Genomic DNA, 16,451 nt, shown 5'->3' with positions numbered 1-16,451 from the left:
GTGGGATGGGGCTGTTTTCTCTTGAGCTATGCAGGGAGACAGTTTTCTACAGGAAGGGTGTTTTCCCTTTTCTTCCCTTTCTTTTTGGCTTGGAAAGAAAGTCACACGTGGAGCAAGGAAGTGCAGGCTGTCAGAGGTACCAAAAAAGCAATGGCAGACCCTAATAAATGCCATAGGAGACTTGATGCAAAACACAACACTTTCTTCAAATGAGGTGGTTGGGGTCTTTGCTTCATTTACTCTTGGATGTTAAAACTTTCCTCTGCAACCACACAACCTTCCAGCTTCAGGGTACTGTAAATAAAGCACTAATCCCCTCCAAAATGGGCGTGAAAATGCACAGGACTGGGGGCACAGCAGGTCCTGTGGAGCTACGGGCCAAGATGGGACAGTGTCTACAGCCCCACTGGTGTCACTGGGAGTCCCGCAGAGGACCACACATTAGTTGTAGAGCATTTTAGGGGCCATTTAAAGAAATTACTCATTTCTTGTTTTCTGCAGGTAACTGCCAAATAGAAGAGCCTTTTTGCTTCCCAAAGTGCAGGTACTTTCTGTCCTGGTTTTAATACCTTTTTGGACGTTCCATTTCTCCTACACAACTAGAGGAAGATGCTCTTGCACCACTCACCAAAGGGTTTCGAGCCAGGGGCAAAGAGCTGCCCATCCAGCTCCGTGCTACTCGTGCAGCAACACTAGGAGCAAGCAAATGGTGTGTGTACAGCATCACCCCAGCACCGTTTCCCCCACCATGGTCTGGATGATCCAGCAGATAACAGCAGCTGCTCAGGAGCAGGAATGCAGCCATATGTTGCTGCTAACAAGCATTTACTGAAGCTGGTTTTGCTCTGTGATTCCCATGTGTCTGATTAGCGCACAGCTCCCCTGAGCAGTTTCCAGATTTTTCACCCTCCCCTTGCAATATTCTTTTTTTCTTCTTTTTTTTCCTTTTTTTTTTTTATTGCATTATAAGCAAACCGTAAGATGAGCATAAAATGGGGTCACAAACCCAAAGATTTTAAAAGAATTAAAATAGTTTAAATAGCTAAAAAGCAATCCACTTAATTTTGCTTTTGTATATGTTTACTGCTCAGAAACACACTGTTTATACGCTGTGGTCCTGCAGGCTGTGAGCGCAGATGAGATGCTCAGCCACTGACTGTCTGCCCTGGGAGGGGGATTGGTATTTCCATCTTTTCAAGCCACATTTTTGGACAGTGCCCACAGGTCCAGACCCCATCCTGAGCACCTAATGCTGCAGAGTGCTTCTTGTGAGCATGAGGGGAGGAAAATAAGTGGTTGCTGTGAAAGCTTGGGATGCTTTGCTGGGATTGAAGAGGGGTGTATGACCCCATTAGCCTAAATCCCTGGCCCCCAAGGTTGGGAGGATGGACTTGGACCCTTATTTCCCATTGTATTCCCAGTGAAAACAGACTGGGAAGAAATCAAGCCAACTGAGCTGGGAATGATCACTGGGCTGTGCCAGCATCCCATCCTCCTCGGAAAGGTTTTGCCAGGTACAGCCCCATCAGCTGAGCAGAGAGGAGGGAGCTGCAGTGATGGGAACATCCCTCCCCATGGTTAAGCTTATCTCACTGCATCTATGGGAAACGAAAGTTTAGTCCAAGCTAGTTCTTCCAAACCACGCTGGTAGGTAGGAGATGACAAGTGCCGTGGAAGGTGATTCATCCCACCCTTGGGAGGTCCAGTGTAGGTGGGGTGAATCACCCTCCCGCAGTACCTGCCTCCCTCAGAGCCAGGATGGCTGCAGAGGAAATCACATTGCAGGTTAGGACACCCAGAACTGAAGTGTCAACATGCAGGTGTCTCAATGTGCACAGCGTCTGTTACTTCACTTCCAAACGTGAAGTTTGGAAGTTTGAAGGCTGAACAACATGGGATGAGTCCCAGTGTTCCCACCTGGAACCTGTTTTCCAAGGTTTTGCACCACTTTCAAAAATTAACAAGGAGCAGCAACGTGAATTACAAGGCTCACATTTGTGTCAGCTGTGTTCACAGAATCATGGAATCAGGAAACGGTCTGTGTTGGAATGACCTTTAAAGGCCATCCAGTGCTAAACCCCTGCCACGGGCAGGGACACCTTCCACTGGAGCAGCTTGCTCCAAGCCCCTGTGTCCAACCTGGCCTTGAACACTGCCAGGGATGGGGCAGCCACAGCTTCTCTGGGCACCCTGTGCCAGCGCCTCAGCACCCTCACAGGGAAGAGCTTCTGCCTCAGAGCTCATCTCAGTCTCCCCTCTGGCAGGTTAAAGCCATTCCCCTTGGCCTGTCCCTCCATCCCTTGTCCCAAGCCCCTCTCCAGCTTTCCTGCAGCCCCTTCAGGCACTGGAGCTGCTCTCAGGTCTCCCCTTCAGGAGCCTTCTCTTCTCCAGGCTGCCCCAGCCCAGCTCTCTCAGCCTGGCTCCAGAGCAGAGCTGCTCCAGCCCTCGCAGCATCTCCATGGCCTCCTCTGGCCTCGCTCCAACAGCTCCACGTCCCTCTTGTGCTGCTGCCCCAGAGCTGGATCAGGACTGCAGGGGGGGGTCTCTCCATAGTGCAGCAGAGGGGCAGGATCCCCTCCCTGAGCTGCTGCTCACGCTGCTGCTAATGCAGCCCAGTGCTCATCAGTACCTTCTGCAGCTGGCCCCAGGAGCCATGGTGAGAACAAGAAACCACGGCATCGTGAGCTGGGGAAGAGCCCCACATGCTTCCATCCCCAGGCTTGGTGCTCATCATGCCCATCCTGGATGGGGAAGGGAAGCAGAATCCTGGGAAGGCACCTCCCTGCTTAGCTGTGCTCCCACATGGATACCTGTGGCCTGGAGTCACCACACAACATCAAAAATGGGAAGAATTAGGGTTCTCTCTAGTTCTCCCTCTCCACCCCAAAACATGATGGCTGCCAGAACCTGGCTCCATCCATCCCTACCCAACCCAGCACAACATGGGAAAATCAACCTTAACTCACTCATCACAATGCCAACAGCCCCTTGGGTTGGAGCTGTTACCAGCTGGATGGTTACTTAATGTGTTCTTATTTTGGCTTCCCAAAAAGTTCCTTTGGAAAGCACCAGATTTATGAGACCAGGGAACATCCAAAGACCTGAGGCCATAGGGATGGCCATGCCGACCCGAGCAGGAAGGCAGCTCTGTATCTGCAGTGGCTTTGCACTACAGGCAACAGAACCAAGTCCTGCTAATAATTTAAGATCATCAATTAATGTAGTTTAATAAATACATAAAAGGATATGGTATCTTTTTTTTCCATCCACTTTCTAGCATCAATCCAAGTTAAGGGTGATTGTCCCGTGAGTAAGTAAGGCAAATCTGTTTGTGTGTGTGTTCCTCTCTCCTTTTTTTGTTTTGATTTTTTTTCCCCTACTGTTTTGTACATAAAGCAGTCACATAAAAATAGTTATAAATAGAAAAATTGCAAAGGCTTTTCCCCGCTAGACAAATAGGAAGGAGAAAACAAACAAAAAAACCAACCCAACCAACCCAACAAACAAATCGAGACAGAAAAAAACACCTTGCTTCAAGTCCTCATAGATTATACAGTACTCAGCATCTTTGGATACTTTACAATGACTCCAAATCGTAGACAAAAAAACACCTGAAGTAACCGTCCATTTGCAAAACGTCGCTCGTGTGAGAAGTTGGTATGGATTAAAAAAAAAAGGTTTGATGCAGTTTTAAGAAGTTTTCTTCTTTTTTTTTTTTTGAACTCTCTCAATTGACTTGTTGCAGACTGAGTCTTTGCTGATTTCTGATTGGAGGAGGAAGCAAGCATTGGGCAGCTCCTTGGGATCGTTCCTGCTAAGGATGGTCTCAGAGCAGAAGTCCTTCATACCCTCATGGTGGGCTGTGGATCCCCTGTGCCCCCTCCCATTCTCTGGTGGGGACACCATCATCCAGCCACCGCTTCAGAGCGACACCATTGATGGGCAGGCCAAGAAGTTAACGAACCCATGGTCCTTTCATCCCCTTTGATTCTGCTGATGGTGAAAGGTAACAGTAAAAAGAGAAAGAAAAATCCCTAACTTGTAACATTTACATTATCAGGTGCTGGCTCCATGTAAAACCAGCTTCCTGGGGCACCCACCTCAAGCTGCCTCAGCCAGTGGTGAAACTGGGGTCCCACCTCAAGCTGTCTCAGCCAGTGGTGAAACTAGGGTCCCACCACATCTAAGAGGAGCAATTGGAGGCAGATGGCCATCAAAAGCCTTTATGCTCGAAAGTAGCTCATGGTTTTAAGAGCTGAAGGAGGCTGATGAGGCAATTGCAGCCACTTTTTCATCCTCAGAAGTAATATCAGGTAGGGGTGGCCAAGCAAGGGTCTGCAGGGATGCTGGAGAGGACTCCTGACCTGTTGGCCACCATGGGTGAGCTTCAGCTTGGAGCACCCCATTGTATGTTACCGCCTCATGTTTTGAACCAACAAATGGTGAAGAAATAGTACTTCTCCTTCTTGCAAGTAGACAATCTCAATCTCATCTGCAAGACACCTTTAGTGGAACTTTTTTCCACAAAGATCCCTTGAGACAAACAGCAGGGATATTTGCACATCCAATTTTTTTCCCATCGGCATTGCAGATTCAGGGACACTCCAGTGTTTTGTGAATTTCATCATCAAAATCTGTATAGGAATTAGGGGGAATTAAGGACAAAACCCTATACCTTTCAGAACGGTCAGCGGCGGTGAATTCTGACTCTTTGGTTTGAAATGACGTTTTCATTTCAAAATTCCCCCATGGTTTATTTTCCCAAAGCAAGGTTTTAATAAAAGCTCAGAATCAAAAAATTTCTGATCCTTCCGAAAGTTTTCCTTCACCTTTTCAAGCAACTGCAGTCAAAGTACTCAAAATAGGCTTTGGTTCTCCTTCCGAAGTTTTGAAATGGACAAAGAACCAAAATAAGTAAAAATCCCCTTTTCCACCCAGCTTTGCTTCTGGGTGATTTTCTATCTTTTTTTTTTTTTTTTTAATTTTTATTTATTTTTTTTTTTAGCTTTTTTTTTTTTTTATGTTTTTAGGGTCCCACCTCAGGGCTTTCCTGCCAGCCCTGCAAATCTGATATACCACTGAGAAAGGCAATGGCCAAGATTCTTCCCCTCCCAACATGGTTGCTCGACCCTTCCCTTTACCCCTTGTAGAATGAATATTGTTGCCAGACATGGGAAATAATTAAAAAAAAGAAAAAGAAAAAAAAGGAAAAAAAAGTCTTTTTGACCAAAAGGGCCAAGGAATGTAACATATGAAAACCAAGTCTGGACGGCTTGTCAGTGTCAAGTGGGTCCTACAGGTGGAAAATGGGGGACATCTCCCCCAAGAAGAGCCATCTCATGGTGATGGCCATGCCCTGGACTAAGGCAAGTGACATTTTTGGGAGGGCTGAAGAGAGCAGCAGTCCTGGCCTGTCCTTCCCAGATGGAGCTGTGAGCGGTGGGTGGTTGAATGGGGCAGTAAGTGCCCCACAGCCCCAAAGCCAAGTGCTTTGTAGAGTCTAAAGTGCTGGGGCCGTGGAGCACAGGACCCACCTATTCACCCACTTGCCCTGGGGAAGGCCCCATGCCTCAAACCCCATGGCAAGCCACGGTGGGGAGGGGACAGAGAGCTTCTTGGGGACCAGATGACGTGAAACAGCAGACAAGGATGCTGAGAAAGCTGGTCATCCTGTTGGGAAGGGAAGCAGACCTATGGTGGGACCAGACATGGGTTTATTTGCTTGCCTCTGAGATGGGAGCCACATGGCCGAGCCCTGCCAAGCCGTTGAAACCTGTGCTCCATGGATCAGGGAGGGGGAAGAAGGGTTGGGCAGCAAGGTTTTCATTATGGCCCAAAGCGAAGGCGAAGATGCTCGCGTTCCTCTCCATGTCCAGCTGGGCTCGCCTGAAGAGCTTCATCTGGGTTTCTTCAAACTGGCTCTCCAGCTCCTGCAGGCTGAAGGGGGACTTGGCCCCGCTCAGAAAGTGCTTGGGGCTGGGGCCAGGAAGGCACATGGCCGTGCTGCCGAGGTGGCCGCTCATCTCCTCCAGCGTCGGTGGCATCACGAAGCTCTTCTCCACCGGTGGGCCCCCGGGAGCAAAGAGCAATCCGGCCGCCCTCCATGCTGCGGGCTTGCGTCCTCTCCGGGGCCGCGTGATGCGGCAGCTCTGGCGCTTAATGTGGCGGTGGAGGTGGTCGGAACGGGTGAAGCTCTTGTAGCAGAACTCGCACTGGTAGGGCCGGATGCCGGTATGGATGCGCATGTGGTTCTTCAGGTCATAGTTGTGCACAAACTTGGCGTTGCAGTGGATGCACAGGTATGGCCGCTCCCCAGTGTGTTTCCGCATGTGGATCTTGAGCTTGTCCTGCCTGCAAAAGAGAAGGAGCTTGGTCAGGGATGTGGTTGAGATTGCTCCTTGGATCAGGAGGGGGAAAGGCAATGGGAAGGTGAGGAGCTCATCCCGGGGCTTACCCCAGTGTATAGATACTCTTGGAAATCGGTGTTTGCATCCATCTCCTCCTTCCCGGAGGGACAGCACCTTAAATATCACACAAACCCCCCTCTCCATCTCAGGAGTGTGCAGCCCATCCCAGAGAGTTCAAAACAGCCTAAATTTGAGGAAAAAACCTTCTGGAATAACCCCCAAAACCATATGGTGATATCTAAATAAGTACAAGCTGCATTCCTGCCTGCAGACTAGGAAATTAGTTGAGTTCCGAGAGCCTGGCAATGCAAGGCAATGCCGTCCAGAAGAATTCCCTCCGGGAGCTGATTTTCCTCTCCTTTCATTCTTGCTCTGACCGCTGGGTGTCTCCGGAGCTCTGATTTGCACCGGGAGCATGGCACAGGGTGAGGCAGCAGAGGTGCAGGCAGCGGCCGGCACCGCTGTCCTTCCCCGCTTCGCTCTCCAAGGTCAGCACACATCCAGCCTCACACACGTTCTGGGGAAGGTGTTTAAATACAACCATAAAATCCACCCCAAAGGCACGTATTTACAAATATAGTGGTTTTGTTTTTTTTTTAAGGGGAACGTCTAAAACCAATAATATTTTCCTAAGGTGGCAGTCCCATCAGGTTTCCTTCCAATGAATGTTTCCTTCTGCAGTCTACAAAAATCACAGAACTTGCAAGGTGCTGCTTCTGCACTGATTTCTGCTACCTTGCCTTTGTGTATCTTGATACAGTTCTCGGTGATGTGACCAGCAGCACTCCAATGCTGTGAGGAGTGCGGCCTCAGTATGGGCATCCCTGCACACCAGTCCCTCGGGATCAAGGATGCAGAGATGTATCCCTATCAGGACAGTCACTTCTTCATCAGATGATGCTTTATTGCCTTTAGGAAACCAGTCCCAGCCTGGTCAGGCATCTGCAGCAGCAGCACTGTACAGCTCCCTGCCTCTACAGAGGTTGTAACGAGCTCATATGAGGTTTACAACTCACACAGATTTTTAAGGAGACAGAAGAAAAGCATCTCTGTCCCCCTATGCCAAGCCCAGAGCCAGATCCTGACTTCCCACTCCGAAATATTCAAAGATGCTGTTATCCCAAAAACTCAACAAGGGCGCATTTTCCTAAAGGGCTGGAATCAGTTCTCAACAGCACACGAAGCTGCATGGAAAATTTCATCCCAAATGGATAATGTACAGCGAAGTCGTAAGCAGATGAACGCAGGGGTTTGCAATGCGAAATGTTCGGAAACGTTAATGAAAAGCAGAGCTACCAGCCCCACCTATAATATAATTTAAACCTATATATGTAATGTTTAACCTAGCAGGATTGCTTTTCCTAATAAACAAGCAGCGCACCAGGATTACTGTATAATGTAAATACAGGCAAAGCTTTTTTTTTCAGGCTATTACACATCTCCGGCAGCAGATGGGGAGAAAGAAACTCAATCCTCCCTGCCCCGACAGCATCTCCGTGGGATGGAAGAGAGGTTTTATGGCTCTAACTGGAGAACCTCGGAGGCTGGGGGTGTGTGTGAGATGCTCCGGCTGCAGTGAAGCACCCAGGGGAGGATGCAGCATGGGGAACGTGGGCTTTGTGAGACGGGAGAAAGAGAACCGTGCTCCGTGTGTGTGAATAACCTTAATGCAATTGCATTAGGAGAACGATTAGGGCTCTGCGAGCTGTCACAACACAAATAATAGGAACAAATAATGTTAACCTTTCTGGCTGGAACAGTTTCTCCTTGAGCACTCTGGGGCTGTCTTGGTGGAAAAACTGAAATATTTGCAGTTTTCTCCAGCATTTCAGCAGGGCAAACCAGCAGAGTAGGAGCTGAGCAGCCTTTGTTTAAGGAAAAAATTAATGAGCTATTAAATGAAGTCCTGCTTCCTGCGATCAGATGTCCCTGAGAAGTGGGAGTGCCAGATCCAGGTGCATGTGGGGTCCTTGCCGTGGGATGCAGGACCCACTGACATGAAGGAGAAGGGATCTGATGGGGGGAGGTTGGGGGACTCCCCACCCAGGAAAATGTATTTTATCTACTTGTTTATTTGCTTCTCCACAGTTCCTGGAGCACAGAAATAATGCAAAGGACTGACTAGGTCAGAAATCCCATTTGGGAACCTTGGCTTCCCTGCACCCTCATTCCCCGGGGACCCCACCATGGGTGGCCGTGTGGGCATGCATGTCCCTGGTGCAGGCACTGCTCACTGCTCCGGGTGCCAGTCTGATGCTTTCGGGAAGCATCAGATTCCCCTCAGGAGCAAAGCACGTAATGCGAGTGGCAGCGCTCAGGAAATCCCGGCAGAAATCTCTTCCTGCATCTCAATCACTCCACTTTGCTTAAATACACTTTTCCCTAGTGGAGAGCCCTCACATTAGAGTAATGCTGAAAATGGCTAAAAACCTCAACTAACCAATCACAACCAAACAGCTGCGTGTTTTCCAAAATGCATTTGAAAATAAACTGATGTTTTCAAATTTCCACTTCACTCAGGGTGTTAAATGAAAAAAAGAAACCCTGCAGGCTCCAGCTTTGTGTAGGGTGACCCGTATGAACAGCTTTGGTCTTGTGAATGAATCTGGGAGAACGTCATCCACACCACTGGGTTAATCCCTGTTTTCTTTGGGGTTCTGTTCTTGGATTCTGTTCCTACCCCTGTGCTTTGTATTTAGAAGCTGGTAAATGTATGAGAGGGTGTCTGATTTAGCCCTGTGTTAGTAATTAGCTAAACCATGCTAGACCATCTCCACGTGGAACTTTTAACCTCCAAGATGCTGATTTAACCTGTCTGGATTAGGGGTCAGGATACCTGAATTCCCACCTGAACCCTCCTACTAACCTCATCAGTGACTGTGAGTCAGTCCCAACATCTCTCCGTGACTCAGTTTCCTCAGATGAAGCCAATTATGCTGCCCTTCCTTGTAAAGGACTTTGGGATGCCCCCTGGGAGGGCTCAGATTTATTATCCCCATTAGAGAGAAGGTGTTGATGATGGGTCAAATCAAGCTGTTTCCTTGTCAGCAACTAGCACCTGCAGCATCACACCCAGGGCAGCGATGGGGCTGCAGGATGGGGCTGTCCAGGTGAACCCTCCAGCCTGGGATGCAGCCACACTCACTGAGCTGAACCCATCCCACTCCTCCCAGAAGAGCCCGCCTATCTGGAGGTGACAACCCAGTGCTAACCTCAGGATGCAGCAGGATCCAGATCTGAATTCCTGCAGGCGGGAATTAGCACCCGGCAGCGGCCTTTCCCCTGCACATAGCAGGGGGAGCTGGCTCACGTCGCATGCACCAGCCCAAGGCATGATGTTCCCTGCATTATAATACGGTGTCTGCTGCGTTAATGGAGAGGAGCATGGAAATTTATTTTCAGGTCAAATCCTCATCATCTGCATAACTTCCACTTGAATATTATCACAGGGATGGAGAAGAAAAGGCAGGCTGAATGTGGGAGCACCCCAGGTGTCCGGACATTGTCAGGAGCTCACTTTTGCCTACTGTGCATATTATTTTCCTCTGGTTTGCTCGCCCCAGCTTAATAGGGCTCTCTCTCTCACACGCAGCCAGGAGCTGAAATACCGTGGTCTTGTCAGAAAGCTTTATTATTATGGTAAAGATTGTACTCATTAGATATTAATTATACCCAGCAAGAGCAGGTCCAGGAATCTATTTGTCTCTGCTCACCGATTAAATCTGCCCAGCTTTTCAGAGAAGGGTTGCAAGCAGTAGCATTAGATTTGTGTAGCCTGCTCTGATTTATTACTATTGAGGGGTTTGCTGGGGTAAAGAGAAGTGCAAAGGCTGGGATTTGGTAGGAGGGGTGGACTGGCTGGTCATGCCTGCCTTGGAGCAGCCCACGTTGGGGCTGGTCTCATGTAACCTAGGTACCCAAAAGTTAGTTGCTTTAGTTAAGCCCTGTCTTTGGGGTCAGGGATGGCACCTTTGCTCATCTCCTTCCCTCATCTACCACTCTGAGGGTACTGATATCTTTCCACTGACCACAGAGAGAGAGACCAGGTCCCAGGCTCTTGGGTGGCCAGTGTTCAGGGTGATGAATCATAGAATCATTTAAGTTGGAAAATACCCATAACATCATCAAACACAACCGTGAAGCCAACACTGCCAAGTCCACCACTAACCCATGTCCCCAAATGCCACATCCACATGTCTTTTAAACACCTCTAGGGATGGTGACTCCACCACTGCCCTGGGCAGCCTGTTCCAGTGCTTGACAATCCTTTCCGTGAAGACATTTTTCCTACTATCCAGCTAAGCCTCCCCTGGTGCAGCTTGAGGCTGTTTCCCCTTGTCCTATTGCTTGTTACGTGGGAGAAGAGACTGACCCCACCTCGCTATTAACATATAATAATTAGGACCTAGCCTCAGAAAGCCCAGACCCTCCCATGTCTAAACATGTGCAACTGGGTTGTGGTCTGCACTGATGCCAAAATGCGCAAACACGAACTAATTACATCCCGCAGCTAGATGGCCCTCCCAGCTCAATGCATCTCCCAGCACATGAGAGACAAAACCTCCTTTACTGTTTGACCATCTGTTTTCCAGCTCCTGCTGGTCCAACTGTGGTGAACTACGGTGGGGTTGAAAATACCCTGTTGCTTATTTAAGCTTTTGCCCAGTGAGGGGATGGATCCAGTGAGTTGTGGATGTGATCCGCAACCTACCAAAATCAGTAGGTTCATTTCTTTCCTCCACCCTCTCTTCCTCTCTTTTTGTTTTTCAGAAGGGATAGAGATCATGCCCTGCCTTCTTTACTGCTTTTTGGGGAAAAATATATGTGTAGCTTAGGAGTCACCCACAGGTCATGATGTGGCCCCCCTCAACCACCACCACCGCCCTCCCCACACATGGCCATGCACAGCAGAGGTACCCAACACATACCTGGTAAAGCGGACTTCACAGATATTGCACATATACGGCTTCTCTCCCGTGTGGGTCCTCATGTGTCTGGGCAGCTTGCCGGCTCCCATGATGACTTTGTTACAGATGGGACATTGCTGTGATGCCTTGGGCTTTATCTTCCTCTCTTCCTCCAGGGGCCATGGTGGAAAAACTCCTCCAAACTGGGTAGCGCTTAGGAAATTGAGATAAGCGCTATACTCAGTCTCGGCCTTAATGTGCCCTAAGGGAGCTGCTGGGGTGTTGGTAAATATGTCCTTGAAGAAGTCATTAGGGAAAGGAGGCGGAGGCAGGTCTTCCTTCTCCTCCTCTTCCTTGATCTTCCTCTTCTTGATCACCAGATCTAAGGGGCCGTTGTCTACTTGTGGCTCCTTTAGCTGGGAGAAGGAGTTAAAATCGCCGTTCCATAGATGTGGGAAGAAGCTAGGGGCAAAAGGAGAGAGAGCTGGCCTCCTTTCTGGGATGTTTGACTTAGGGTACAAGTTTTCCCTTAGCAAGGACTCGATGGAGAAGTCTCGTATCACACCCAAGTGTCCAGAGGAGTTGTTGGCTGGGTAGTGATTTGGACAGTCTTTAGGTGCTTCTGTATATGCTTCTTCGGTAAGATCAGACTTAGAAGGGCTTTGGTGACAGCTTACTTCTTGGACATCAGTTAGATTCTCCTGATTGACGAAATTTTCCACTTCCTCCTCCTCCTCCTCTTCCTCCTCCTCTTCTTCTTCATCTTCATCATCATCTTCATCTTCTTTGTCATCTTCCTCTTCTGCCTCTCTGTCAGGCTCCATGATTTCAAGGCATACATTGATAATGCACTGGATCTCCAGCATCTTGGCAGCGCTGAGGATGTGCTTGACATTTGAGGTGGTGATGGTGAGGGTTGAGGTGTAGGCAAACTCGAGGATGGCAGAAAGTGCTTCAGGCTTGACAAAGTCAATCTCGTAAACATAGGGCTGGTCTGTTAAAGTGCCGGTAGTGAAGAGTTTTTTGAAGTACTTGCTGCAGGCAGCAAGGACGGATCGATGTGTCCGGTACTCCTGGTCCTGGACAATGAGGATAACATCACAGAGGAGACCGTCATGCCGCTGCTCATTTAAACCACATAAGACTTCACTGCTGTGGTTTGGGAATGGGATCCCAATAAGATCTTCAATGCCATTGGCCATATTCTCATTTAGTGCCCTAAGACAAAACACAGACAGTGCAGCATTAGCAGGGGATTCACAGTCAATAATGCTGAAATGACCCTGCCTTCTTTTGGTGTCTTCCTCTCCCTTGCCTCACTTAGACCTCTGTAATCACCCTCTGCTTGCATTGCCCCAGTGCATCTCCATGTCACCTTCAGCACCTTCCAGGTCCTCTGTGATCTAACGTCTGCTTCCCTCCACATTTCTTCATCTCTTCCTTTGTCTCCATCCTTCTCAGTTCCCACCCTATTCACCTTTTCATAACCACCACAAGCTCCCTCTTTCACATCCCTCCCCCAGGAACCTTGTGCAATGACTTCCCTCCCCATCACGTTTCTTCCATATCCTCCCACACCCAACATCTTTCCAGGCACATGTTGGCTTTGTCCTGCCAGGAGCTATGTGGGGAAAAGGCAATGCTGTATTGCATCACCGTGCCAAGTGCCAGCTCCTACACTACTTAAACAAGATGAGCCAGGGAGATCCCATCTCATCCATACAATTGTTTTGAGGACTGGTATAACTAGATGTCCCAAACAGGAGGGATTGCTGGTCATGGCTGTTTGATGCAGTAGGACAGAGGTCCTTATGGACTAGCAGGTCTCCAGTTCTGTGGCCTCCTGCTACATCATGCGTGGAAGCTATCACATGTTACCTTAGCAGGTAGACAACCCACATAGAGATGTCTTCCCAAAGGAGCTGGGTGGCAAGAGAGGTGAACACTCATAGAAAGACAACCAGGGACCAGGGCCCTGGCCAGGGCAGATGAATGTCTGCTGTCTTCACCTGTGGGCTTGCTCCATCCCTAATCCTGTTCTGACTTGTTAGCGTGGTATCAAATGCCCTGTTCATCTGGCAGACACCTTCCCTGCTACTGCAGACCCAGTTTCTAAGGGAAATTTGGAAGCAAAAAGCCCACACCCAGAAGGAAAACCTGATTTTTTTTTTTTTGCCTTTTTTTTTTTTGATCTATAAGATGTTCCCTCTTTCACATGACTCCAGCAGCCCTTCCATATGAGAAATCCCAGGGAAGGAGAGTGACTTCCTCCAGCAGGCAACAAATACATTAATCCCATCACACACGGAATACATCAAACAGCCAGAATAACTTTGAATACACTAACCCTTTGGAAACCCCCAGGACACAGAGCATGTATTCATGCAGACAGCTCACAGCCAAGGGGTTAATCTCCAAGAGACCCCATGGTTCACGTAAATAAAATTGCAGCCCCACACCAGCCCCTTTTGCAAGGCTGAGACCATCAGGCAGGTACCCAATCCCACCCTGCACCACCTCCACATCTCTCCTGGGATCCATCGCCATGTCCTGGGTGTCCTTCCCTTCTCCGTTTCTGATTCCAAACCTCTTTCCCACCACCTGGTGGGACCAGTAGGGACCTGGTCTACCCCATGGCAAGGGGCTGGCTCCCACCCTACCACCTGCCTCCAGCCCTTGGGGTTAGAAAGAGCTTGGAGGGAAGGAGGTTATCCAGGGAAATCCTTGGCCAGCAAGCCAGTCACCCTTGGGGAAGGCTGGGGAGGTCAGATTGCAGCAAACATTCCCGTGGGAAGAGGACTGCTGTCTGCCTCCTCCTCCCTCTGTAGGGTCAACCTCCAGCTGAGACCTTGGAGGTATCTCCCCCAGCACTGCTGCGTGAGAGCTGGCAACCAAAAGCCTTGGGAAGACAGCACAGCATAGATGGATCGCACCCCATGGAATGGTTATGGACTGCCTGGAGCAACGTGGGATGGGGGACAAACCGAGCTCATGAAGACTTGCAAGAGGGCTGGAGGGCAGCCCCACCTTGGGGACCCCTCTCCAGCACCTTGCCGTGCCCAGAGATGGGGAGAGCCCCCCTCCACTCCAGCCACTGGTATCTGTGGGCAAGGAATGATGCTTCAGCCCTGCATCCCACGGTGTGCCCATTAGCTCCACGCTAATTATGTCTGTTGTCTGAAACAAATTGATTCATTACAGTGTGCTGTGCTCAACCATGTTAACTAGCTACACTCCTCCACCAACCCGACCGGCTCTGTATCAAATCTTCCTTGAAAATCACAGATAAATGGAAGTAAATCCAATGTGTTCTCCAAGTGGAGTGTAAGATAATGAATAACCCCTGAGCCAGGGAGGAAAACACAGCTTCCTTTTTAGGCCTTTGTATCCTGAATAATAAGCATTAGCAATTAAATTTTTATTGCTGTATTTATCTTCTACTCATTTATTTTTGTTTGGAAGGAGCATTAGTGCTAAAGGAGCTCCTTGCATGAAGGAACGTGTCTCCCTCTGAATCTATTTTGATCTTTTATTGCCAGATCACCCTAAGTGCAAAAGATCAGAAAAGCAGAATATTGGGCTACCCTGCAATTAATCTTACAGAGTTTTTTTTCGGGACATTAAACTCCATCCTCCTTGATGGTGGATTATTAACTCAGCAGCAAGAAAGCAAGAAAAAAAAAATTAATTAGGAGATCAGGGGCTATATGTGATTATAAAATGAAATGATGTACAGCTCCTTTTGGTGGAAATGGACTCCCTTTCCTCCTGGCCCTTTCCAGGTGTGCTTCTGTTAATTGGAGCACTTAGGTAAGCTGATAAAGCCAGGGTGCTGGCAAAACTGAAGGTGATTCTTGTCATTTAAATGGAGGAAGAAACAGCCCGTTCATTTGCATGCATTTGCATTTTTTTAACTCTCAGCGTGGTTTGACAGCTCCAATCTCAGCGAGCCTGAGAAATGACCTTATGGTTCCCATGCCCCCAGGGAGGGCGATGGCCAGAGGCTGGAAGTGTGCTGAGGTTGACGTTTTCCTTCCTCCTCCTCCTTTCTCTCCCTCCTTCTGGGCTCCCCCCTTCTCCTCCCCAAGCCAAGGGAGGGGTCCTCAAGAATTAACAGGCATAAAAATAGCATCCGATGGCGACAAATGCCACCAGTGCATGCACACGCACATGTGAGCGGGCGCCAAGGAGTTAAACAGAAAAGTCACATTTTATAATAGTTACAGCATTGTTAAAATAAACCAGGGAGGGGGGGGGGGAAGGGTGGAGGGCACCTAAAATAAATGTATTCTGCAGATGATGTCTCGAAACACTGCATTTATGGGCATGCTTAAAACTCATTCATTACTTTCTTGCCAGGAAAAGCCCCATTTATAAAAGCTTTGTCCCCTTTTTGGGTGAAAATCATTCCTTTTTTAAGTCCCCAGGTACGAGCCAGGGAACGCAGTGGTATTATAAACCGCCTGTTATGTACACTCCCTGGGTGACCCAGAGCTCATCCAGAGCACTCTGCTGCTCAAAAACCCTTCTGGTTTTTATTTTTATCTTCTGGTTGCTTTATTCTCACGTCTCCTTTTAACTTCAAGCCTCATTCAGTATAATACAGCCTCTGAAAACCAGTAATATAAAACTGAAATATAGGGAGGTGAAATGTTCATTTAGCATCGTGACAAGTAAAAAAATAGAAGCATGCTCAATGGGCTATAGAGATTGTATGTATAGAATATAGATAAACGAATATTGCCTATATTCATTTATATGAATGGAAACGGGGGACTGACACAGCTTGAAAGAGCCCTGGAAAAGACGTGCCAGCCCTGAAGTGGGGCAGAAGCCTGTCCCTGGGGTCTCACTATTGCTCAAAGCCAGGAGCAGGAGACCTGTGAGGGCTCCTCATCATTGCTTCCCTCTCCCATCTCCTTCCTCATCTTCAGTGACACTGCCCTGCAAAGCCCATGGAGGAGATGAAGGCTGCCAAGAGGAGCCCAGGCTTGTGCAATGCATGGCTCCTGGTTCAGGACTCTGGCTGGGACTGGAGATTTCCTCTTCCCATATGCTTTATCTGTGGGGACAACCTGAGTGTTAGCTGGGAGATGGCAGTTTCGGCCTTTACTTGTACACTGGCGTGTAACACCAT

The 16,451-nt window shown here is 48.7% G+C and overlaps 1 protein-coding gene across 4 annotated transcripts in view; it reads right to left on the bottom strand.

Moving 5' to 3' along the window:
• Positions 1–1,093: 1,093 nt before the first annotated feature.
• ZBTB7C (zinc finger and BTB domain containing 7C) overlaps positions 1,094–16,451 on the bottom strand; it is a 48,813-nt gene continuing 33,455 nt past the window's right edge. The window contains exons 1-4 of one of the 4 annotated variants that reach the window (XR_009963435.1): positions 12,792–13,170; positions 11,336–12,532; positions 4,140–6,351; positions 1,094–4,100 (exon numbers count right to left, since the gene is read on the bottom strand). Coding sequence is in view for 1 of the 4 variants with exons in the window: in XM_062611756.1 (XP_062467740.1) it covers positions 5,715–6,351; positions 11,336–12,532; positions 12,792–12,799 (1,842 nt within the window). In the remaining 3 variants the exon portion in view is untranslated. Of the gene's footprint in view, positions 6,352–11,335; positions 12,533–12,791; positions 13,171–16,451 lie in introns of those variants that run through there. The other 3 variants (XR_009963434.1, XR_009963436.1, XM_062611756.1) reach the window with 3 other exon arrangements.

The sequence above is a fragment of the Pezoporus occidentalis genome, unplaced genomic scaffold (genome assembly GCF_034315485.1).
Source record: "Pezoporus occidentalis ecotype Australia unplaced genomic scaffold, CSIRO_AGI_Poc_V1 ctg157, whole genome shotgun sequence".
NCBI classification, from domain to species: domain Eukaryota; kingdom Metazoa; phylum Chordata; class Aves; order Psittaciformes; family Psittacidae; genus Pezoporus; species Pezoporus occidentalis.
Note: the sequence above shows the minus strand (reverse complement) of the source record. Positions and strands in the feature narration are given on the sequence as shown.